Genomic DNA, 26,269 nt, shown 5'->3' with positions numbered 1-26,269 from the left:
CAGGCATATCAAGAAAATTGTCCTCGAAGTCTGTTTTGATCTTTTGTCGAACTATGATTCAAAACTTTCCCCTTTAGTCACTTTTAAATCAAAATTTCGAGAGTTCTAAATTGGTACCTTGTTTGGAGAGAATAATTTTTTGGACAAGATGTAAACTTTTGATTAGATTATTTCCCTTTTGCCTTTACTTTTTCTACCTACTCTTCCATGAGTTTCTGCCATCAAATCCATTTGCAATATCGAGTCTTGGATTTGGTTCTTTCCTATCGTACTATCTCTTTCCTTTGTTATTCTTTCTTTTTATGGGAAAGCATTTGTTAAAGGAAGTGATGTAAATACATGAAATGCTATTATAGAAGCTAACGAAATATAATAAAAAGTTATAAAACAACTTTTACAAACGACCATAAAAGCTGTGAAGAATTAAAGAAGGCATGATGCTGAAACTTTGAGAAAATGTTGTCACTTCCACACCCGAAAAAAAATATTCCCAGTTCACCTAGCAAAATCAATATACCTAATACAGATAAGAGACAACCTAGCAAGATGATTAACTCTTAATCAACTTCACTTTCCTGTTCTCCAGCCAGGTGAAAAACTTAAGACCATGGATCTAATTCAATTAATCCACCTACCAATTTCCAGCAAAGAGTTTACCAATCAGCCGTCTGAGAAGGAAAACAATATTGCTATATGGTGTATCCAAAAACCAAAGTTGCTAGATAAATATTATAGCACTCATAGAAATATTGCAAGATAAGCCGTATAGTGCATTCATATGGAAGGGACTAATATGGTATATTTTTAGGGAGGTTACGAATGACATTGCTTTTCATGCCAATCTTAGAGCGCATTGCATCTACGCCACATCTGTTCATGGCCTTCAACACCTTCATCTTAACCATGTGCTCCCACGATTGCACGGTTGCTAGACCCATGCTTCGATACCTGAGACGAGAAAAGATTGTTCGCTAAAATGACTAATATTAGTTGTCAATGCGTGCCATGTAACAAGTCAAATATATACCTCGAGGTTAAGGCAGCGGTTATAACTACGTCATTAGTGCGAGTAGGCCTTGGCTTCTGGCGGTAATATCGCAAAAACTCTCTTGATCCAAGTGCTTTAACAGACACTCCAACATCAGTTCTTGTGGTTATTATGAGTTCAGGTCCACCACTTCCAAGTTCCACCCTGTTGTCAACATCATCGGACAAAACGAGCTGCTTTCCAGTTGCATCCACATAGCTATACTATGGGAAACACAATTCTTAGTAAATATATAACACAAGGAGAATGATAATTAAGTATACATTCTAGTTTTAATATCTTGGAAACTATCTTATCAACAAGCATACCTGCTGCTATAGTCATAAAACTCTTCTAATTCCGCTTCTTCATCATCACCGCCTGTCACCATAATGCACTTTGCAATGACTTTTTGCTTCCATATGCTTCCGAACTGCTTCTAAACTACTGAAAGAATCTTCTCATTAACTCTCTCGCCGTATCGCCAAGCCGGGTCTTTCTCTTTCGAACTTTGAGACATTTTAATATTCCTATTAAGATATAAGAAAAAAACATAATCAATAAACTGAAAATACATATAATAATAATATATATAATAATTAATTATATAAACTGAAATATACATTTAAAAAATCGCATAAACTAAAAATAATACATATATATAATTAATTTTATATGCTGAAATATAATAATAAATGAAATACATATAATAATTAAATATATATGCTGATATATAATAATCGAACGAAAAGGAAAAAGAGAAAAAATGGTTCCTTACTCTGTTCTGGACTGTAGAAAGTAGAAACAAAGAAAGAAAGAAGAAGAAGAAGAAAAATGAAGAAGAAGAAGAAGAAAAATGAAGAAGAAGAAGAAGAGCGACTGGTCTAAAGAAGAAAGCAGAAGAAAGAAAAAAGAAAAAAACGAGAAGAACTGAAGAAGAAATTACCTGGGTAAGGTCTTCGAGGTCGACTGGTCGAGCGACTGAAGAAGAAGATGGAACCCTAGCTTTTTTTGTCGACTGAAGAAGAAGAAGAGCGACTGGTCGAGCCCTCTGTTTTTGGTCGAAGAAGGGGATTGGGGTTTTTTGTCAATTTAGCGTCTGTTTTGTCGCTTTATCGCTTTCGCCGCTTCCTCGCTTCGTCGCTTTTTCCCGTGAAGCGTGCGCTTCTGCAGATCACGTCGCCTTAAGGAGCTGGAAGCGACACACTGTCGCGTCGAGTCGCTTCGCGCTTTAAGCGACGAAGTGCTCGCTTTTCTGAACACTGTGAAAGGGTGACATCTATCGTTGCAGTACAGACACATAAAATCCCTTTTAACCTGAGGACATAAAAAATGCATACGTAAGTATCTAAATAAACTGGAAGAAACAAAAAGAAAAAAGATACCTAAAATATTTACCTTGAGACCAAGATAAGTAAGAAAACCTTTAGGATCCTTCAGATACTCGACATCAGGAATGAAGAACCCATGCTTCTTGTGCATATGGGCCAGGCAACTTTCTATCGTATCGTGTTTTAAATCACACATGAAACAACAACACGGATCCAACTCATCAATGTGTTCATCAAGATCACTATCTTCATCGATAGTACCATTAGGAGTACTTCCGTTCATCTTTAATTGATTCAACGAGATAGTCGCCTCACCAACCATCTCTTCTTCTGAATCGACCTCCTCCCACTCGCTTTCATCACTTCCATTAATATCTTCATCTGCCCTGTCGGAAGGCTCATGTGAAGGTTGGCGTGGAAGAGGCTTGATGATAACACTATTCTCATAGTGATGACCTGGCTCTCGCGAAGCCCGTGCTAAGTGACTTTTAGATTGCAGATGCTGAGCATGAGCCTTAGAACTTCTGTATTCTTTGCCACAATTACCACAGCTATATAGCAAAGGAGTTTCGCTTAATCTTCTATTTTCTTCTGCAAGTGCAGATTGCCTGGCTATAAAGAGTGCCTCTGTCAATCCAGGAACTCCGGCAACCTGAGATAAAAGTCAAGGAACACAACAATGAGTATTATCCATGCACAACAATGTCACAAACAACGGTGACGGCACAAATTACTCCCCAGATTCTAAAAAGAAAGAGCTTCTTTTTAATACCCGGTAATCCCCAGCCATCACTTAAATACCAACCTTTGGTCAAAGCAGGGTTTGAACCCGTGATGTGCGCCTAACCCACACATCACGAGCTACGCTCTTACCACTAGACCAAAGAATTCTAAGATGGGTGAGTAATGCAACAATTAATGCGTTTGCTCCTCTACCCTTCTTCGCGTAAATACCAACCTTTGGTCAAAGCAGGGTTCGAACCTGTGATGTGCGCCTAACCCGCACATCACAAACTCGAGTTGTATGCTCTTATCACTACAACAATATACCCAGTAAAATTCCATTAGTGGAGTTTGGGGAGAGTAGAGTTTACGCATACCTTACCCCTACCCCGAAAAGGGTAGGGAGGCTATTTCCGGCAGACTCTCGGCTCAACAGGAGAGACAATAATATCAGAAAAGAAACAAAAGAAAAGGCATGTAACAACAAAAGATGCCAGAAAGAAAATAACAACGAATAAGTAAAAGGACAATAATATAAAACTATGCAAAACAACAATGTGAACACAACATAGACCGCTAGCAAACCTAATCAAAACTCTATCAGACTACCCGATACAAAGAGGGAAAGAACTCTCGACTACCCCCTAGCCTACCACCCTAATGCTTGACCTCCACTTGTTCCTATCAAGAGCCTTGTCCTCGGAAATCTGAAGCCGCGCCATGTCCTGCCTGATCACCTCGCCCCAATACTTCTTAGGCCGCCCTCTACCTCTTCTCGTACCTGCCAAAGTCACCCGCTCACACCTCCTAACCGGTGCCTCTAGGCTTCTCCTCCGCACGTGTCCGAACCATCTAAGCCGCGCTTCCCGCATCTTGTCATCCACGGGAGCCACGCCCACCCTCTCCCGAATATGTTCATTCCTAGTGTGCCCACACATCCATCTCAACATCCTCATTTCTGCTACTTTCATCTTCTAGATATGTGAATTCTTGACTGACCAACACTCAGCTCCATACAACATGGCCGGTCTAACCACCGCTTTATAGAACCCAAGAATTCTAAAATGGGTGATTAATGCAACAATTTTGCAAAATGCAACTCTCTAATCATCATTGCTTTCAGTTGCTCATCGAACTTGCATCAATGGCAAAAACAGAACACCTCACCTAAAAACTTAATTCTCTCATCTAAAAACTTAATCACACCATTCAACAAAGTACAACACAAAGGAAAGAGAATATCCCATCAAAATACACAGGAGAAAAAAAAAGAATCTTCACGCAAGAAAAATCATTCTAAACGAACAAAAGCATAATTCTAAACAAAAATGATCAACACAAAACTCCAAGAAAAACAAATCTAGTAGTATTCATTTTCAAGTACTAACAAACATGATAGAGATCATAATCAGTCATAAAAAAGTAAAAAACAAAAACCAAACAAACAAAACAGAGTTTTTGCAGGCAGTAAAACACAAAAGAAAGAAGAAATCCCATAAATACACTGAAACAAAAATTATGCAACAAAAAAATTATTTTACTTTTAAAAAAAAGGGTATTTAGCAGTACCTTGCGTTTAAGATTATAATGGTGCCATTCAGATTTGTAATGAAGTTTTTGCTCATTTTCATAAAAAAACTCCTTGTTACAGGCGTTACAAGCTAAGCCCCGCATTTCAAATCTTTTTCTTTTTTCTGCTTTTTTTGAGTCGAACTCCGTTTGAAATTGAAGGTCTCCATATATTCACAGGTCGGCCAAATTAAGGAAGAGATACTCTGAACCAAATGCCGTCGCAAGCACAAACGTATTTGCCAGATACTAGTGGAAAGGGTTTTTGGCACTTTTGGTCCTTGTGTTTTGAGTTAATATAAAATTTATCCCAAACAATTGGGAGTTGTCAAATTTAGCTCATTAGGAGTATAATTTATTGAGTTTGGATATAAATTGGTTGATATTTGAAAAAAAGTATTATTTAAAGTTAAGTTAAAAAATAATATTTGGAAGTTAACTGAAATAATGTCTATGGACGAACATAATATTTTTAAAATATTTATACAATTAGGTTACTTATTAGTTAATCAGGGGCGAAATTAGTATTTCAAGTTTATGAGTTCGGAATTCTAACCATTTTAAGTTATTGGGTTCTACATTATTAAATGGGATTTTTACCTATCTATACCATATATCAAACATTATTACCAAAAATGTTCATAATTTGTTATTTACCCATGTAGTCCACACTTTTACTACAAATTATATACCAATCCAAAAATAGATAAATTTTGCCATTAAAAAAGCCCTAAAATGAAGGCACCAAATCTGATGGGATTCTGTCAAGGATTTTATTCCAATTTTGAAATGAAGGCGATTTTCGTTCCTGATGAAGGCACCAGTTGCGTAATTCTCTCCTTCCTCAATAGAAAGAGATTTCACAAAAAACGCAATCAAATTTTACAATTACTGAAGAGAGACTATATCTGTTCTTCGTCTCAAATTGTACAAAATTGCTCTTCGTCGATATCAGTATTCAAATTGTAGAAACTATATCTCTTCTTCGTCTTTTTTCCTATCAACTACACGAAATCATGTCAAAAATCCCAATAATGCTGAAATCGAATGGTAATTGGGATAACTATGGCAGATTTAGAGATTTTGAAGTTGATGCCATTGTGGTAGATGATAATGCAAACTACGGAATTCTCAGTTCTACAATTGCAGAACAATTATCGATTGATACATCGGATAAAATTATAGAAAGCAAATACATTGTGAACGAGAATTGTCCTCCAATGGAGATTAGGAATGATATGGGGTTTCGTGCTTACATGGAAACCAAAAAGGAGAATAAAAACTTAGGTTCGTATCCTTTATGTATAAGCGTAAGAGATTTCAATATGGAATTGGCAATCAACAATGAAAGCACCAGTGCAGGTATGTTTGATTCGACATTGCAGAGAGTTATGGTGTTACTATGTTATCTACATATTACTACAATTACCTACAATTAAACTACAAAGCTCACATAGTACTGAAAAGGATAAAGCAATGTTGCTTTCAAAATTATCTACATAGAAACTACATTTATGAATTTATTGTTTGCAGGTTCGTCTGGATCCCTAAACTTACTTGAATTTCCATCCTCACCAGCTATAGAGGAATATCAAAGTGAAATAATAACTGAATCTACGCAAACATATATTGAAGAAGGACAAGTTTATCAGGACAAGCAAACAGTAGCTGCTGCAATGAAGAATTATTCAGTGATGCACAAGTTCCAGTTCAGAGTAAAAAGATCCAGTCATAGAAGGTATGTAGTTATTTGTGGATAATATATCAGCAAAATCAGTGTATGATTGAAGATAGGTGGGTTTTATAAATTGTAGTTAAATTGTAGTTAATTGTAGTTTTTTCATAAATTTGTGTAAATATTGTATTTCTTTTGTAGCTACTGGCTTATATGTGTTGCTGAAAGCTGTAAATGGCATTTCAAGGCAACGCCAATTAATGATTCGGCAATGTTCAAGATAAGAAGTTTCAGTCGTCAACACACATGCTGCCTAATGGACGAAACATTCATACAGCGCAAACGTACTGCAGCAGTACTTGGTAGCATGGTCGTTCCAAAGTATTGTGATCCTAAGACTGTTTACACACCAAAGGACATACAAACTGACATGTTATCCGAACATGGACTGAACCTAAGCTACATGCAAGCATGGAGAGCAAAGGAAAAAGCTTTACAGTTTTTGAGAGGGAATCCGTGTGACTCCTACAACAAATTACCCAAATATTTTTATATTCTTGAGAAGAATTATCCTGGTTCTGTTGTTAAATTGAAGAAGGCAGCAGATGATTGCTTCTTATACGCATTTGTTGCTCTTTGTACATCAATAAATGGTTGGCAACATTGTAGGCCGGTAGTAGTGGTTGATGGGACATTCTTAAAGTCAGCCTACAGGGGGATTATGCTGACAGCAAGCACCATGGATGCAGCAGGTAAATAATGGAATAATTTTGTACTTATTTGTAGACAGTCTTTAAAATGCAGTTAAATTGTAGTTATGTTGTAGTTATTTTGTAGTTATATAAAAGAATGTAGTTAGCATGTCTATATTTCTCAATATATATTGTAGTTGTTATTTAATCATATTTTATGTCTTAAAAATGTAGGTACTATTTTTCCCTTGGCATATGCTGTGGTTGATTCTGAAAACGACGCGTCTTGGAAGTGGTTCTTTGAGCAATTCAAGGAGGCATATGGTGAAAGACCTTCAATGTGTGTTGTTTCAGATAGACATGAGAGTATACTGAAGGCAACATCAGTTGTCTATCCGGGATTGGCACACTACTCTTGCATGTGGCATATATGGACAAATATAAGGTCAAAATTCAAGAAAGGACATCTACAATTACATGAATTGTACTTTGCTACAGCACGGTCATACACTATGGATGAATTTAATGAAAGGATGTTGAAGATTGAAGAGGTAGACCTGCGTGTAAAGTCTTACCTATATGATATTGGCTATCATAGATGGTCAAGAGTACATGCAACGGTAAATAGAACTTTTACTATGACGTCAAACATTGCCGAGTCATTGAATGCTGTAACAAAAGATGCAAGAGAGCTTCCAATATTTGATCTATTTGAGTATATGAGGACTCTTCTTGAACGTTGGACAAAAGAAAAGTTATCGAAGGCAAAGGGTACTTTCACATACCTTGGTCACAAATACAACAAAGAATTGGAAGACAACAGTACATTATCTCAGAAACTAAGGGTAAGATATTTTTTTGGTGCAGTAGAATCAAAAAAGTACTAGCTGCAGTTTTTCCAGATTGTAGTTAAACTGTAGTCAAATTATCGGTAATAATAGTTTGTAGATGAGTTGTAATATATTTGTTGCTGATTTGTAGGTAAATTGTTGATAATCCATTTTAATGATTGATGTATTATTATTTCTATTTGGTCTTCAATTGTAGGTGAGGGCTTCAACAGATCATATACATACTGTGTTAGATGGTGTGAAGCGGTACATTGTGTGTCTAGAAAACAAGAAATGTAGCTGTGGACAATTCCAACTTGATGAACTTCCATGTGCGCATGCTTTGGCAGCATTAAGGCATAGGAATGAAACATACGAAAACTATTGCTCTCCGTATTACACAAGGAAGAGCCTTCTGCTTACCTATGAAATGCCAGTAAATCCTCTTCCTGATGAAGGCAAATGGGAAGTGCCACAACATATTTTGGATGAGGTAGTAAAGCCACCGGCGGGAGATAAAAGGCAGCCAGAGAGACCTCACAAGGAAAGATATAAAACATTTGATGAAATAAAGTCAAAGAAATACAAGGTGTCATGTGGTAATTGTGGAGGTGAAGGGCATAACAAAAGAACTTGCAAGAATGCGCCGAAAAAGAAATGAATATCATGTAGTTAGAATAGTTATTCAAAATAAATGTTAGTGAGCTCAAATTATCGGATTTTCTTGTCTAATTGTTTAAGTTTTTGAAGATGAATAAGAAGTATAAACATCAATTTGTGTATCTGCACTATTTATGTTTTTATGTATTCTGTCAAGCATCTAAAGTTGTCTTTTTTTTATAGAATAGTTAAACTTTAATATTTACTGTATACAAAAAAAAACTGATATTAATAAAGAATGCATTCAACGTAAATTGTATCCAGATTGTAGTGAATATGTAGTTTAACTGTGTTAGAACTGTAGTCATGTTATTCATATGTAGAGGAGTTGTAGTTAAAATGTAGTTTGACGTAGTTTAAATGTAGATAAATTGAATTTTTTTTATAAACCTTGTTGTTAAAAAATGGCTAAATTATTTATATGATTCCTGTATTTATTTTATCTTTCTGCTGTGTAACAAATGACAGTTATATACAGATATTACTTGGCACTTGAAGGTATTTATAAAAATAACTTGAAGATTAAAGTCAAATTGTAAGACAAAGTTGTTGCTGTAAAAATGTAATCAGAGTACTCGAGTATAATGTAATCAACAAAAAGTGTTGTAGAAAACCAAAATGACATATTTCCTACATTGTTTTCCAATTCAACTACCAAATTTCACAGACCAAACTAGGAACACAATAGTCTATTTCTTCTTTCGTTGCACTCTAGTCCTCTCGTTTTTTGCCGGAGTACCCTTCCTCCTTGCTAGCCTGCCAGTAACCTCACTCTCACTGATTGACCCATCTTCTTGCTTCTTTGTTGCATAGTCCCACAGTAGAGCTCCATAGCGTCTACGGTGTTGGTCAATATCAGAAAGATCTTCCTTTGGGATTGCCAAATCTCCAAGGCTAACATACTCCGCAAATGCAGCCACAAATACACCACAATCGCTGTATAAGATGAGAATTTTTCATTATATAACAAATGATTAAAATAAAAAAATTAAACATATAGAAAGGGAGATTATTTTTTTACACTGAGCCTTCCTTTTGTTGTGGAATCTCAGCAACCATCCATTGTATGTCGAGAGGGTCCGTAACTGGTTTTTCGATGTATGCCTTTGTGCTCTTGAAGTTAATGTCTTTACGTTTACCATAGAAACCAGTGCATGATAAATACAGAGGGATAATGATTGAAAACTTGTCAACCAATGTCTCTACTGTTTTATGACGGTTTGCTCTCACCATGGAATCATAAACATAAAGTTGTCTGTCCTTTATGTCAAAAACTAGCAACAACCAATGGAAGTTCTCTACAAGGTTCACAGGCATGAGCACATAGTCAACAAGATCCCAGACAACATTAGCAAGAATTCTGTACCCAAGAATATATTCTCCAACATCATCCTCGGGTTTAACAACCGAATACCTTTGTTCCGGTGGAGAACTTATGAACTTGTCATAGATTCTTTCAATCTTTGTCTTGAACAAGCAATCCGTGGTTGTGAACCTAGTATTATTGTTGGGGCCATATTTGCCTCTTTTTCGCAGATAATACATAATAACATCAATGTGCTGCCAAAATAGAATAAACATATACAATAAGGTACGGTGTAACCACACTTGTCTACAAGACTGCTACAGATTAACTACAATTTGAATTTATTAAAAACTCTAACAGATTGCTGCAAATTAGCTACACTATAACTACAGAAATATAACAGTTAGTCCAAGTTCCTCACAAAATGTAATTTAATTGTAGTTTGTATGAACCATAGTGAACAAGTACTATATGTACAATTGACCCATCAGACTACAAAACAACTACACATTAACTATATTTATGCACTGTCTACATTTATTCACTATACAGAGGAACAAATGAAACATACCACCTAACTTAAGCTCCCAAAAATCAGCAAGTTCAACCTACAGTTAATATTAATAGGCACAATCACAAGCTCTACAATATTACTACAAGGTAACTACAGTTGTGGTACACGGAGATTCCAAGTCAGTCAAAAGTACCAAAATTCCAGTTTGTACATACAATCATCATCACATATGATACATAAGGTCCATAAAAAGCAAAATTTCACAGCTGAGACATAAATATAGTAACATATATATGTTGTCTACAATATTACTACAATTACACATCATAGCTGAAAAATAAACTACAATTACACTACACAGCTGAAGACAAAACATATATTGTGAATGATTATGTTCTTTATACTTACTGTGTTATTGATGACTTGTCCGGGGTGAGCAAGGTCATAAAACCAGTCCTTCTTATCAATCTTTTCACAACCAAAATCCAACCAAGGCTTGATTTGGTTATCCTTCTTGGAAAAGTAATATTTCCTCCTGTAATAACAAAAAAAAGATGATCAAATACAAAAAATTTACAAAATGAATTACAATTTTAAAGTATAAAAATGGTGAACAGACAGTGTAAAATGAAGCATTCATACCTCCTAGATACTTTATCACTACGAATGTATAACCAGTTGGTGAACCTTTCTGTCAATTCAGGATCTACATTTTCACCTATGACACTTGTGAAGGGGTGCTTGAGGTAAAAAAATTTAGGTCCAACAGATGTGCTGCCTCCAGAACTATACAAAGATGTGAAAGGTGATCGTGCATGTTTTCCCGGTTGCCTTGTTCTACCGGGATGAACAGGGGTTGATTCATCTCGTATGGGCTCGCCATACATGACCAACTGTGATAAGTTTTCTGGCAGCTCAAAGTCATCCAATGTCAAACCTTTGTTTTCAATGCCTTCAGGAACAACTTTTTTATCAATGCCTTCAGGAACAACTTCAGTCACAGTCACACCGTGAATTGGCGACTGTGGAACTTCACCTTCTGTAGATAAGTGTAGATCAATGTAGATATGAACAATATTATGGAGTTATAGAGAATATAGAGAATATATTACCTGCTTGTTGTGGCTCAGCCACTTCATCAATTACTGGTTCTTCCTCAATATTTCCTTGTAGATGTTCTGGTGAAACATCAGCTTGAATGAATAATTGGGAATGAGAATTGTAGATATATGTAGGAATATGTAGTTAAGGTGTAAATTATTAAAATTTTGCATAAAAATCTTATTGTAATGAAGGAATGGTTCTGTACCTGCTTTATATGCCTCAGCTGCTTCTTGGAAGTCAGGATATAAGTCAACATGTGGTTGAAAATGTTCTAGAGAAATTGTAGTTGCAACACATAGTAAAAAAATGATTAGTATAATTTAATAATGCTGTCTTGAAATTTGTAGATATGTATGCATGAATTTTGTAGATACCTGTATTGCTTGTGCTTCCATGCAGTTGATCACCAGCATTGAACTGGAATTGCTGGTTGTTATCTCCTTGATGTTGGTAATTATTTTTTGTTGAACTACTAGCAAACTACAATTTTGGGGAATATTTGAGACTACTTTATTCATATGTCTTAATTAGTCTTAGTACAAAATTATATGTAAATTCTTACCTTTGACTCATCCAAATCAAACCTCTTGTTTATCACATTCATAACACCCTTCAAAGATTGATCTATGAACTCTCGAAGGCTTGAGAGTTCCTCAAAAACATCCTTCCTATAGGCATCTAACTTTACATCAACCTAAAAATTAAATATATAATTAGTTGGTAATCTTATTCTAACTGCTACAGTTACACTACAATTCAACAAACTATAATTGTTATAGATTTATACCACAAATTAACTACAATGTATAACATACTATAATTGTTATGTAATGAAGTCAAAATGTAGCAAATTATGTCAATATATTGTAGTTATTCATAATACCTGCACAATCCCCTTTTCCAACTTCATGAGCTTGCTACTGACAGATTCAATGTCCTCTTGACAATCTGTATATTTGGGTTCAAATGATGGAGAAGCAGCAGTTGGAACATGTGATAGTTGAGCACCATGTTCATCTTCATATTGAATCTTGTCTGGCAGATTAAGCACTCCAAGCTCTTCTCCAGATTCAATCATGTTTGTGAACTGAATGATGAAAATAACAGTTAATTCAAGTGACAAAAAAATGTAGATTCAATGTAGTTATTATGAATGTAATTGTAGCATCATACAAAAGTGGAAAAAAATACCTTGATCCACTCAGGCTTGATCATCTTCTCTTCAATTGCAGTTAACCAAATCTGCCCCTTTGTAGCTGACCATCTTAAAATGCGAGGTATAGATTCAGAACATCTCGTAGCAAGCTCGGTGCTGACGGACGAGCAACACTCATATAGCCACACTTGCAAGGCTAATGAGCATCCCCGTATCAGATAAGAATGTACATGGGGATTAAGACGATGTCGGACAGATTCAATAACCTGCTTGAAGGATTTGATACCCCATGGGTATGACTCAAAATTACCAGACTCTATTAGAAAGAACATAAACTTGTCTATGAAAGTCACATTGTCTTTATCAGAAGGACAAACAAAAAATTCCAACATATAAAGAATGCACAACTTCACCGCATCCACATCGTTTGCCCATGCTTTATTAGTCACTACTTTTTTCAAATGCCATTTCTCAACCCTTTCTTTGTTTGGAAAATATGTATTCATTAAAGGGCTAATATAGGTGGAAGTGTAACCATAGTCTGAAAACTTATTCACACAATTAAGACCAGTTATCAACCCAAATTCTCTCAAGGAAAAATTCAATTTTTTACCCTTAAATAGTACTGAAAAATATGAGTCAGTAGACTTTGTCAATTCATACTTCATCAGAAGATGAAGTGTTTGGTTTTGCATACAGATTTTGGGGAGACCTAATAAGTAACCAAAACAAGTTTTTCTGAAAACCCTTAAAGCATTCAGAGAGAGTAAAGCTTGTATCTGGCTAGGTATGCTAGGATCACACAAACTGTGAAATCTAAGCACACCATAATCAACATTTTGTTGTGCAAAGTAAGGTCCATTCTGTAGAAAATATAAAATTAATGAACATTAGTAGTTTGCATAAAAAGGAAACAGTAATCTACATATAACTACATGACAAATACAAAATATAACTAGAAGAAGAATAGCCTACCCACACCTATAACTACAAAACAATAACAGAAGAACAATGCACGTGTAAACATTATCTACAGAATGTAACAGTTACTTCAAGTATGTCACATAAATGTAGATTAACTGTAGTTAGAATGAAGTTAAATATATGAGCTATACAGGCTACAATAAAAAATAACATATCTACAATTTAACCATCAGACTACACATCAACTGCAAACTAACTACATTTATACACTGTCTAAGAATCACAGTTCCAATTAAACTACAAAATTGAGACAAAGAATCTACAGGATGTAACAGTTACTTCAAGTATGTCACATAAATGTAGATTAACTGTAGTTAGAATGAAGTTAAATATATGAGCTATACAGGCTGCAATAAAAATAACATATCTACAATTTAACCATCAGACTACACATCAACTACAAACTAACTACATTTATACACTGTCTAAGAGTCACAATTCCAATTAGACTACAAAATTGAGACAAAGAATCTACAAAATTAGGACAACACCATATTTTACCAAAATACACTTGAACAATCAAAGAAGAACAATGCACTTGTAAACATTATCTACAGAATGTAACAGTTACTTCAATTAACTCACAACATGTAGATAAATTGTATTTAGAATGAAGTTAAATGTAGCAGCAATACAGGTTGCAATGAAAAATACCATCTCTACAATTTAACGATCAGACTACAAATCAACTACAAACTAACTACAGTATACACTGTCTAATAATCACAGTTCCATTAAACCTACAAAATTGTGAAAAATAATCTACAAAATTAGGACAATACCACATTTGGCCAAAAAACACTTGAACACTAAATTAACACTTGAACAACAGATTTTTACAACCAAAATCAAACTACAAAACAGTGAGGAAACATAAATAGTGTTTACCTTTATTGAAATTTTTTTCTTAACCAATTTTGGTACTTTTTTTGAGGGTTTCTTCTTCTTTGGTTTTGATGAAGAAGGAGAGACCTTGTGTTTTTTTACAGATTGAACTTTGGGAGAATCATCTACAAAATCGTCATCTACACTCAACTCTTTCCCCTTGCGTTTCAGTTGATTGTCGACTAGTTTATCAACTCCACCAACATCAACATCGTGCAAATGCTTGCTTCTCATTTCCGCACGAATTTGTCTAGGAGATGAAATACCAGTAGTTTGTTCACTTGCATGCGTCGTTTGTGGGTTTTTTGGTGGTGATTTTGGTGTTAAAACACCCAAATCAAAGGTTGGAATATCAGCTAATATAGCTTTTGATGATTTTTTTGGGGAGTGTTGGTTTTTTTCATGATTTAGGAGTTGAAGACAAAGATGGAAGTGAATTCAAATCGTGGGGGATACTATCAACTGAAGGTAATTAAGTGGAGAAGAAAGTGATGGTAATTGTGGGTGAGAAGAGATTGTACGAGAATGGAGGAAAAACTGAAGGTAAATCGTGGGGGTGGGGAACTGAAGGTAAATCGTAGGGGGTGTGGGGGGGTGGGAGGAGAGAGGGGCGGGTAAACCAAATAACGTGAAGATACAGTCCTATAATTATGCCTAATAAAAATGAACCCTTAATTATATCCCTAATTTGAATTATGGTATAGAAATGGTAATTTGGTATGCTTAAATGTAATAAACACAAACCTTAAACATTGAGGGTAATAAGTTTTGATATATGGTATAGATAGGTAAAAATCCCTTATTAAATTATAAATAATCACTGAATTGCTCCCGACAAATATAAGGTTTGAACCAAAGTTACTGTTCACTGAACCTGTAACCGAAACACTTACTCCGCCCTAGTAGGTAATTATAGGTAAACCTCTTGAATCTTGATAGACATTAATGTGTAATCTGATAAAAGTGGTAACTAACGTGCTACAAGTTATAGTGTAAAGAATATTTACATATATCACCTAATAAATTGTGCTGAAAATATGTTCATTTGCGGGTCAATTTGAATAAATGTCAGAAATAGAAGAAAAATATATTTTTGATTTGATTTATTAGATATAATCAGGAACAAGAAAACTGCTTCTTCAGTATGGTATGTAATCAAACAAGTGGTTCTGAATTGGATGAGCTGGGTTAGGACCCAGTGACCCACTATTTAGCCTCAATTGAAAACACTTATAGTCCTTATTGCAACCTTGTTTGTTAGCCCTTAACTGCATTAGTTGTACTTAACCATTAGAGATGATAGTTTGCAAAAGTGTGTTGCAAAGCAATGTATCCAAACAAGGGTTTGAAGAGCATTGGGGTCTTGTGGGGCGGGGGAGGCAGTGAAGTCATCAGGTCACCAACTTCCTTGACTCTGGCACTGGGATACATGAGAGAGTTGCAGAGACCTATATTTTTGGTAAACAGTCGCCCGGGTCTGGCCACTGCCCTTATGAGGCATCCCTTCTTTCGAAGTTATGGGGCTATTTTGTCGAGTTACTTAGAGAGAGTTGTCTCGCGCCCTTAAATATTCTCTACCTACCAACCTGTGTCGGTCTTGGGTACAGCTACCCTCTTACACAAAGTTGTTCGAACTTTTCATGGGAGTATGGCATGGGTTACTTCAATGTCGTAGTGTCTGGTATTCGAACATTGGCTCGAGACATTTTCTCTACCCCTTCTTCTCCCTGTTTAGCTCTTCTTTTAAGGGGTTATTGTGTAACAAGTGCATAATGTCCACCGAAATGCCCATGGGTTTTATCATCAACTTGATTAATTAATTTCAAATATAAAGATTTTCTATTATAACGGGTTATTCAAAAGGATTCCCCGCCCTTTCATCAAGTATTCTGCTTTTTCCTGGATATTCGAGTTAAAATATGACAAGATTTGAATCCATGACATTTTGTACCCAAAACAAATGTGTTACCAAGCTAAGCCACATCCCTTCAATTGCTCCACAATGTAATTATAGAGAATTCTTGTCTTGTTTTCCACATGGTTATTTACTCCGCCCTTTTCAAATATGATTTCAATATTATGTATAGCCGTACCTAAGGGCATATGGTTAAAGTAGAAAAGTGTTATGGCTCTCAGTTGCTTGTGGAGGTAGTAACAAACATACATTTCATCAATAAACTCTTAGTACAAGATACCTAATTGAAAGAGAACCACAAACCACTACATGGGGAAACAGAGAAAAATAAAAGCAGACAAGTGTCCATTAGAAGGTCTATTTTTTGTACTTTTGGTTGGACTGCCTACTTTGGATATTTAAGATTGATAGTTCATCAACCAATGTTCTAGATTGACCACAACTTCAAATGGTGTGAGCAATTTTAATGAATTTCCAACAATAAAAGAAAACAAATAAATGTGAACAGCAAATGATGAAAAGGGACGGCATTTTCCAGAACTCCGATTAACTTATCTCATTGAGCCTTTCTCCTAAGGTTGGTTTTGTCATATAATCGTAAACCATCCTTATACCTAAGTGATGTAGAGGCAAATGTGAATAGAGTACAACAACAAAAAACCAAGTGTAATCCCACAATGTGGGGTCTGAGGAGGGTAGTGTGTACGCAGACCTTACCCCTACCTTCAAATGCGGGAGTACGCAGATCAAAATCCGGAAGTGGAGTTGAGATGACAACACCAGTAAGTAAATTACAAAAACCACAAGGATTTAAGTAAAAAAGTAATCAAAGTTTATCAGCTATCACCACAAAGCCTGTAGTGGGGCTTGGGTTTATTGGTTGATGTGACAAGAACTGTATATGTACACAAAAGGAAAAAAAATTCAAACAATGAACAGAAAGTAAAGGTTTATTTGCAATCCACCCTAACTTGATGAATTTGTACATAGGGAAACTATTGAGCTTTCCCACATCTGGGGTTGGAATCTAAAAATGGAAACTAAGATGGTGTTGTAGATGGCTGTGATGGAGATGCTGAAGATTTGCATATAGGACACCAATTCTTGTGCCTCAACCACTGTTGTACACACTCCACATGATAACCATGGTCACATTCCAACCTTCCTATTTCATCTCCAATCATATACTCCTCCTGCAAAACATGTCATTACTTAACTGAGTTCCAACTTTGAATTTTTGATATGCAACATCCTAGATCATGCAGCGGCGGATACACCTTCCTACAACAGGTGTGATCCAACACCGCTTGAAAATAATGCAAAGATAACTTCAATTTTGAACAAGTGAAAAAGCCTTAGAACCTCTAAAAACCCAGACCCGAAACCACATAAAAGTCGAGCAGTGATAATATGTTGCCACCGCAAGTACAACATCCTGTGTACGCTTATAGATGCATGGAACTATGTCTAGAATAGGATAGACTTGCATAACATCTTTAACCAAACGTTGAGAGATTGGAAGTACTAATAGCAGAAGTAAATTTAGTGACATTCACTCAAATTATGTCTCTTATTAGGTCAAAAATATCTCCACTTCATCGTGTCAAGAACAGAGTTTGACAAGGCATAAACCTAGAGAACATTCCCTAATGAAAAATTACCTATCTGAAGAACTAAAACATCTTAGTATGTACAACGTAAAACTAATAATAACTGCACTGCAAATAATTGTGCATAGGAAAAAATACCAAAGTGAAAATGAAAGGAGCTATGAACTTAGAAAGGAAGGTGAAAAGCCTTACAAATGACGAATTAGATTAAAGCATAAAGCATCAGGCACTTGGAATATACAAAATATCACTTGAAATAAGTGAGGAAAACCTGGCAAATAGTGCATTTGATCTCATCTTCATTCCCATCGCTACCAAATTCCCCTATTTCTGAAGGCATAGCCTGATATATGCTTTTCTGGAGGCACTTTGACAATGCCTCCTCTGGTAGAGCTGTGCTAACACTGCCCATCCTCTCCTCAAGAGCTAATAATTCCTGTTAACACGCAAAAAAGATCAAGCTCTATAGGCTGTAGAAGATAGTGGAAACTTAAAATTGTACGAACCAGAAATGTATTCTTTTTGCTCCATATGAAAAGATTAATCAACACCCTTTGAGCTATCATGTGAAGTGTGAGCACAGCCCCATTCCCCTCGCACCCCCACCCACCCCCCACCTCTCCAAAAGAAAGGGCTTTTTTCATTTTTGTCCCATCAGCCGAAAATAATTACGTCCGCTAGCCCAAATATAGAAAACATATATACTGATTATGTATATAATATGTATATTAATACTTAATATACAAAATTTATACATTTGCCAGCTATTTTTTTTTGGGCAGCCATAAATGTAATTATCCCCCAAAAAACTAGACTTTCTGATGAAAATGAGTATTGCTGAACATAGTCAGTAATCATATACTGAAGTAGAAGTACAGACCTCATAGGACATATTGTCTATATCCAGTCTCATGCCTCTATGCTGGTCATAGAAGTTAAGGCCACCAAGAAACAAGTTGGTCTCCAACACAAGTAGTTGCTGCACATGGAAAAAAATAAGAGGTCATCATAAATACAAATAAAGAATTCCCCGGGTGGTCAGAAATACTCAAAGACAGAATACCTCGTATGTTAACTCTTCATCTTGTTCCATTCTCTCAAGTGCCACCAGTACCTGTACAGTAAAGCAGTGACCAAAATGAAATACTGTAACCATCAGGTAAGCCTCGGGAAGAAAACAAAGTTGACCGCAATTCCTTTGAGTAAAATACCTGAGCAACTCCATCCATGTTATATCGCTGCAAGGCGTCACGGTTTATTAATTGGTTGATGCCTAGGTCTGCTGAAGTCCCATGCACCTCAGCTGGGAAATCTTCAACATCATTTCCAGGAAAACTATAAGCACTGGAATCGCTCGAAGAGGCATCTGAGAAAAACTGACTTGATGACTGCAGACTGAGATTTAGAGATTCGGGCTGAGATGATGAATCTCGTATTGAATCCCTTAACCTAGGCACATTCATTGACCTACGAGTCCTAACTGATACAGCACGATTATCCACCCTAACATCGAAGTTTTTACTACCCCTTGAATCAGAAATTGTGATACCACCACGAGTTGGACGAATGACATCTCCTTCTTTTGGTGATGCCCCACTTACTTTCTTCCCTTTAGAGGATGAACTGCTTTCACCTTCTGAGTTCCTTCTTTTTACCATGTCCCTTCTACTAAATCTTGAATCTGTCGTTGAAGAGACATCTGATCCTGAATTGTATTTTAGATTTCTCGGCACATATCCAGCCCCACTAGAAGTTCCCCTTGTCCCTGTGCCAATTGCCTTCGATGATGAAGAAACAGAGGAACCTACTGGACTATTTTGATTGGAATACTTCGGACTAAATAGTCTACGAGGTTTACTGCTTGATGAAGCTCCACTAGAGCCACCTACTTCTGTCAATATAATTTTACTTGATCCAGTATCTCGCATTACTGAATCGAATTGGGGTTGCTGCGCTTTTGATGACTTCATGTGGTCTGAAACATCAGGCTCACCATGTAAACAAGTAGTTTCTGATTGATCATTTCCTACGTGAGAAAAAGATTTCCTGTGGGATTCCTTGAGTGACTTTCTAGCATTAGACGATGTTCTAGATGAACTCCCAACAACGTCTTTTCCATTTGAAGAAGTGAAAGAAGGCTTGAGAGGTCTTGGTTTCTCTGTACTTCTAACTTGCAGGCTCTTCATAGAGTTGAGTCGGCTGCTGCATCCATATCGGGAGCACAACTGAACATTTTCATCCCTGCTGTCGGCTATGTCCCTCAAACCTCTTCTGGGAACGTAAAGCCCATTAACAGCTCTTTTGCTCGAATATTCATCCATAGATTACATACAACCTCCTTATTTCTGTTAAAACCAAATAGCCTAAGGTTAGTATTAATAAGGCCTTAGAATCAAGAATTTAAACACTTGCTTTACCAAATTAAGACAGGACTAGGAAATAATTTTATCAATTAAATACTATAGCAATCTCCAAATTCCAAAAAGAATGATCAACTTCATAGCAACAGAGAAGAAACTTCATTCACTTTCAGGGTGATAAATATATAGAAAACTTCAAATCAAAATAAATTCATGAAGTCATAACCATTCATGGATGACAAAAACTTTCTCCAAGTCCTAATATCAAACTCAGTGAGTCAGTGTTTTCTTCAGAAACTTGTGAATCTTTTAATGGAAAGACCAATAGTAGTATTACTATTAAGACAACAGTAACGAAAGTGGCAATTAGTAATCACATCAATTGCATGTTAATCAACTATCATCTAGCATGCGCCTCGGAGAGCACGAACAAAGGCGTTCAATATTACGAGGATTTGTCATAATTTGACCATTTTTTAGCAGCACTTCTCTTTTTTAGGGACTTGGGACCAACTATGCGAAACTCATGGCAAGTAAACCTAAGTATTAGTAAAATTGCTCATACAACTCTGAATAATACAAATATAGATGATTTGCCCACAAATAATATTATAAAGATGGCTAAGCATTTACTGCAGCTGCCTAAAAGTGAATACCACTTGTTTTTCATCAATTCCTCATAAGATACCGTCAAACCTTTCTATAAGAGCATCGTTTGTTCCGGATATTTTTGAATGTTATAGCGAATTGCTATTATAGAGAATATATAGTATAACAAAACATGACATTTGGTTCCGAAAAAACGTGGCTTTTATAGTGAAGTGCTGTTATAGTATGTTGTTATAGAAAGGTCCGACTGTATTCCAAGAACCATACACATAAAGAACTATCCAGCAATCAGAAAAAAGAACTAACTGAAGAAAATACTTAAAAAGACTTGCTTATCAATTCAAAAATTGAACCTTCTACATAATATTTGAAACAAAGCTATCAAGAAAACCTCACAAAAAAAACATATAAAAAATTTCATCTTTGGCACATAAGTATTAAAAAAGATAGAGAATCCCAATAAAACTGAGCATAACAAGGAAAAATCATGTTAAATTCAAACTTCAACAATGAATAAAAAGACATCGGAGACAGAAACTTGGAGACAAACACATGTCAAGAAACTCATACTGTTCACATATCATCAGTCAGAGACCATTGAAATAACTTTTTTAGTTCACTAAGTATCAAAATACAATGAGAAATTATAAAAACAAAACAAAACAATAACTCCAATAAAATTGAGCATAATAAGAAAAAATAAAACGGAAATATCAACTTTTAAAATGAAAAGATTACGATAAGAACCTATCAAGGAAACCAAACAACATCACACATGTTCAAAAAATCAAAATTTTGATATATCAACAGTCAAAGACTATTGAAAATAGCTTTTCCAATTCTTTAAACTCATACCCATATCAAATATTACAAAAAAAAGTGTATTATAGTTATCATATCATCAGTCAAAGACTATTAAAAATAGCCTTTTAATTTCTGCAAATATCAAAATATTAAGAGAAAGGGAAATTACAACAGAATCCCAATGAAATTGAGCACAAATAACAAATAATAAGAGTGAAAAAATCAAATTTTAAAATGATTTATTACCAGAAGAGCCTATCAAAAATAGCAACTAGAACAAAACCCCGTGTCAAGAAAATCATACTATTGATATATAATCAGTCAAAAGACTACCGAAAATAGCTTTTTAAATTTTATCATTAGTCATCAAAAAAGATTAACACTTTTTTTTCTCTACCTTCTTCTCTTCTTTGTTGTTCTTCGTCTTCTTTACACAAAAGGAAAAGAAAATGTGAAGAAAAGGCCTTTTTAGAGAGAGAAAAGTGTAAATAATGTAGGATCCTAAGCAGGTGGAGAGGGACTAATAAGAGAGAAAAAATGACAGAGAGGAAAATATTCTCAAACGGATAAATATACTGAAATGCCGTCCTACCAATGTATTTAAGAAGAGATATCAGCCGTTGGATTAGAATTTTAATTAGAAAGTCAAAAATAATGGACCACGTTTACTTGTTGTCCCCACTTTACTTAAACAGTACCACGGACTATCAATTCTTTAAAATAAAAAATTAAAAAATTCACTCTTTTTCGAGGGACAAGAAAAAGTAATAAATTCAGTTTTTTCTTATTAAAAAAGTGATAATATGTTCTCTCTTTGAAAAGAAGACCCGAAAAGGGTAAAAATCAATTTTACCAAAGTATAATAAATCACTCTCCTTAATTTTTTTTGTTTTTTTTATTTTTTAATGGTGGAAAAGTTCGTACGATTAGAAACAGAAATATTTGGGACATCCAGTCAAGAACTTCCACCTGTAGAAGATGAGAGTAGCAAAGATGAGGATGTTGAGATGGATGTATGGGTGTACCAGGAGAGATAGGATTAAAAATGAAGCTATCCGAGACAGAGTGGGAGTAGCCTCCGTGAAGGACAAGATGCGGCAGTCGAGGCTGAGATGGTTCGGACATGTTAAAGAGAAGAAGCATTGATGCTCCTGTCAGGAGGTGTGAGAGGTTGACCATGGAGAGTTTGAGAAGAGGTCGAGGTAGGCGTAAGAAGTACTGGAGAGAGGTGATTAGACACGACATGGCGCTGATTCAGCTCACTGAGGATATGACCCTTGATAGGAGGGTGTGGAGGTCGAGGATTAAGGTACAAGGTTAGTAGGTAGTTTATAGTTGTTCACTGATAGTCTTAGTAGCATACATGTCCCTTCATATTCTTAGAGTTCTATTACGTTATGTGGTTGTGTTCGCCTCAAGTTGTATTCCCTGCTGCTATTATTTGGTACTACTTATCCTTTATTCCCCCCCCCCCTTTTCTCTTCCTTCCTTACTTTCCACTTCTTCTTCTTGTCTTTCCTGAGCCGAGCGTCTATTAAAAACAACCTCCCTACCTGTATTAGGTAGGGGTAATGTCTGCGTACAGACCACCCTCCTCAGACCCCATCTGTTAGGATCAAACTGTGTTTGTTGTTGTTGTTGTTGTTGTATGGTAGGAGTAGCCCCAGAGCATCTCCAACCCTCCCCATTTCTTCAAAATACAGTCCTTTTTTGTCAAAATATGGCTCCAATGCTCCCTTATTTTTGCCCCGAAAATGGGGATGAATAGTCTTTTCCATTACTATTCATCCTTACTTTATTATTATTTTTATTATTTAACTCTTTTAATTCATCTCTTTAGATATACCTAATTATGTTTATGTAATATCGTTATAATATTAATTTTACTTCTTAACTTTGGCGTATAATTTTGATAAATTAATTTTCGTACATTTATTATTTTTATGAAATTATAAGTTAATTATTATAATAATTGTACAAAAAATATATAACCATCTCAAAAAATGAATGATGCAAAATAAAAGATTAGATGTTGCTAAATTAAGGACAAAGATGCTCATTTTGTACTTCGTAATGCATTACAACAACAACGACCCAGTAAAATCCCACAAGTGGGGTCTGGGGAGGGTAGTATGTATGCAGACCTTACCCCTATCCCAAAGTAGTAGAGAGGCTGTTTCCGGAAGACCCTCGGCTCAAGATAATAAAAAAAACAAAAAGGAGAGAATATTAGTTTCACCACAGAGATCATAGGAAAAATAGGAACATAAAATGCAGAAAGAAAAATGCAAAACAAAAATGATGGTTAGTCAATAGGTCCTGCACCGAAAAGAGAAAATAGTAAGACACTGCAACGCCCTTAGCTATTTCAGACAAAAACCCTACCAGACTAGGCTCACAACAGTACAAGGTAACGCAAGACTCAGCTACCTCCTAGCCTACAACCGTAATACTCGACCTCCATAACTTCCTATCAAGTGTCATGTCCTCAAAAATCTGAAGCCTCGCCATATCCTGCCTGATCACTTCTCCCCAATACTTCTTAGGCCGCCCTCTACCTCTTCTCGTGCCCTCCACAACCAGTCGCTCACACCTCCTTACTGGAGCATCTGGGCTTCTCCTCTGTACATGTCCGAACCATCTGAGCCTCGCTTCCCGCATCTTGTCATCAATGGGAGCCACGTGCAAAGTTGAATATTTATGTAATATTTAATTTAACTTTTACCATAGTGTAATATGTATTTAATTATATTGTATCTCAATGATTTTACTTTTATTTATATTATCCGTTAATATATATAATCTATAATATTTGCTTACAAATTATATTATTTAAAAATCTATGGTATAAAATAATTTCATATTAAATTATATGTGATGAATATGTAAAAAAAAAGATAGCATTTCTTTAATAGAAATAAGAAAATAAAATTTAAATAAAAGATAATAATATAATATTGAAGAGAGAGAAGAATATAAAATGGAATATTCTTTTTTGGAGTAAAAAATTGAGTAATGATTGGAGTAACTTACTCCATTTTGGAAGAGAAAGTGAAGGCAAGGGTTGGAGATGGCCTCAATGGAGTACAAGATGCGAGATACAGGGCTTAGATGATTTGGGCATGTCAAGAGAAGAAGCATAGATGCTCTAGTGAGGAGGTTATTTACCTTGAAAATGGTAATTACAATTAAATTTGATTTGATGGTTCTAAAAATACGTGATCTGTTTTTATGCTAGTTGTTAGGCAATAGATGCTAAGTGTGATATTAGAAAATAAGGTAAGATCTTAAATATAGTACGTTACGCAAACTGAGAGGCTGAGAATCAGGGTCTCGAGCCAGGTTACATGAGGCTTCGAAGTCGATCTAGGTTCTAAGCTGTGGAAGGTCGATGAAGGGCTAACAGTATTGAGAGCTTTGATGAAGGCTCTTTATGATCACTAATGAGCAATAATGAAGAACAATCAATAGAACACAATAAATGTAAATAATAGAATCAAAAGAGAATGTGTTAAAAAGAGTAGATAATGTTCTTGTATTGAATGTTGTAAAGTGATATTATGTATCAGATATTATATGTGTTACAAAATGACAAGGGTCCCCTTTATATATAAGGAAAAAATCCCAACATAGTACATATGCATTTATTACAAGGATTTGAGGCTGGTACAACCATTTAATGCCACGGTACGGGCTTGAACTAGCCTAATAGACGTGGTTAACTTTAGTCACGTGCCTTGGGAACTTCCCGTTTGTCCATCATAGCCTTTGATTTGCACTGCCTCAGGGTCGATCGTTGAGAACCCTTGGGGTTGAACCCTGAGCTAAACTTCGATCCTTCTGGGGGCGATCTTTACGAGGTGTTTTAACTATCATAAAATTAAACCCTCTGATTTTTACCGTATATAGATAGTCCCCTTGTTTCTTAGAATGAAAATGGTAAGAAACGATCTTGAATTCTTGGTACCATCATCATGACGTCAGTCCATTAGAGCATTAAATGCCATGACTCAAAATACTGCACAACACTTGCTATCAAACACAACTATCAAGAAGCCCATGAATCGCTACTGGCTCGGCCTTTCCACTTCCCAAACGCCACCCATATGGCTTCTATAAATACCCCAACCGTTTGTTATTCACATTTTTACAGCATCTTCAATTTTCCAGAGTTGAATTCATTGTCTTCTACATTCTTCTCCCTTCTGCGCTTGCCTTCTTACTTTCTTTCTCAGAAACTTGTTTTATAGTTATGGCTAGGACCTCTAGAACGGTTCCTCAAAAAGAGGGTGTTGCTTCTTCGTCTCGCCCATCCAGGGGTAAACCAAAAGTACCCCCAACTGTCGAGCAATGTACCCCTACCAAATTCGATATTGTATCCGATTTCTTCGTCGAGAATCCTCCTTCTATGCCAAGTCGATGTGAACACGTGTCTCGGTACATCAGCGTGGTGACCTATACGCACAAAGTGAGGGAAAATTGTCGATGGGGGGAGGCAACGTTGGTAGAAATCCC

The 26,269-nt window shown here is 35.8% G+C and overlaps 2 protein-coding genes and 1 pseudogene across 2 annotated transcripts; 1 reads left to right on the top strand and 2 right to left on the bottom strand.

The window, feature by feature from the left end:
• Positions 1–441: 441 nt before the first annotated feature.
• LOC107791610 (cytoplasmic 60S subunit biogenesis factor REI1 homolog 1-like) lies at positions 442–4,880 on the bottom strand (annotated as a pseudogene).
• Positions 4,881–5,666: 786 nt separating this feature from the next.
• LOC107791607 (uncharacterized) lies at positions 5,667–8,508 on the top strand. The gene is made up of 5 exons (XM_016613692.2): positions 5,667–6,012; positions 6,184–6,388; positions 6,527–7,077; positions 7,252–7,862; positions 8,065–8,508. Exons 1-5 carry the CDS (start codon positions 5,667–5,669, stop codon positions 8,506–8,508), a joined length of 2,157 nt encoding a protein of 718 aa, XP_016469178.2.
• An 8,672-nt stretch (positions 8,509–17,180) lies between these two features.
• On the bottom strand, positions 17,181–22,322 carry LOC107791608 (uncharacterized). The gene is made up of 6 exons (XM_016613693.2): positions 22,152–22,322; positions 19,193–20,326; positions 19,045–19,095; positions 18,862–18,960; positions 18,253–18,417; positions 17,181–17,564 (listed from the first exon to the last, which is right to left on the bottom strand). The coding sequence occupies exons 2-6, from the start codon at positions 20,300–20,302 to the stop codon at positions 17,412–17,414; spliced, it is 1,578 nt and encodes a 525-aa protein (XP_016469179.2). The 5' UTR covers positions 20,303–20,326; positions 22,152–22,322; the 3' UTR covers positions 17,181–17,411.
• Between the last annotated feature and the right edge of the window lie 3,947 nt (positions 22,323–26,269).

This window comes from Nicotiana tabacum, chromosome 5, assembly GCF_000715075.1.
Source record: "Nicotiana tabacum cultivar K326 chromosome 5, ASM71507v2, whole genome shotgun sequence".
Taxonomy (NCBI): Eukaryota; Viridiplantae; Streptophyta; class Magnoliopsida; order Solanales; family Solanaceae; genus Nicotiana; species Nicotiana tabacum.
Note: the sequence above shows the minus strand (reverse complement) of the source record. Positions and strands in the feature narration are given on the sequence as shown.

Bases quoted from the DNA above. Each gene is read 5' to 3' on its own strand.
- LOC107791607 (XM_016613692.2), top strand. From the start codon at position 5,667: ATGTCAAAAATCCCAATAATGCTGAAATCGAATGGTAATTGGGATAAC. The intron at 6,013-6,183 runs GTATGTTTGATT...TATTGTTTGCAG, and splicing joins CAATGAAAGCACCAGTGCAG to GTTCGTCTGGATCCCTAAAC. The intron at 6,389-6,526 runs GTATGTAGTTAT...TTTCTTTTGTAG, and splicing joins AAAAGATCCAGTCATAGAAG to CTACTGGCTTATATGTGTTG.
- LOC107791608 (XM_016613693.2), bottom strand. From the start codon at position 20,302: ATGGATGAATATTCGAGCAAAAGAGCTGTTAATGGGCTTTACGTTCCC. The intron at 18,961-19,044 runs GTATTCTGTCTT...TTCCATGTGCAG, and splicing joins ATGAAGAGTTAACATACGAG to CAACTACTTGTGTTGGAGAC. The intron at 17,565-18,252 runs GTTTTCCTCACT...CATGTTTTGCAG, and splicing joins TCAAATGCACTATTTGCCAG to GAGGAGTATATGATTGGAGA.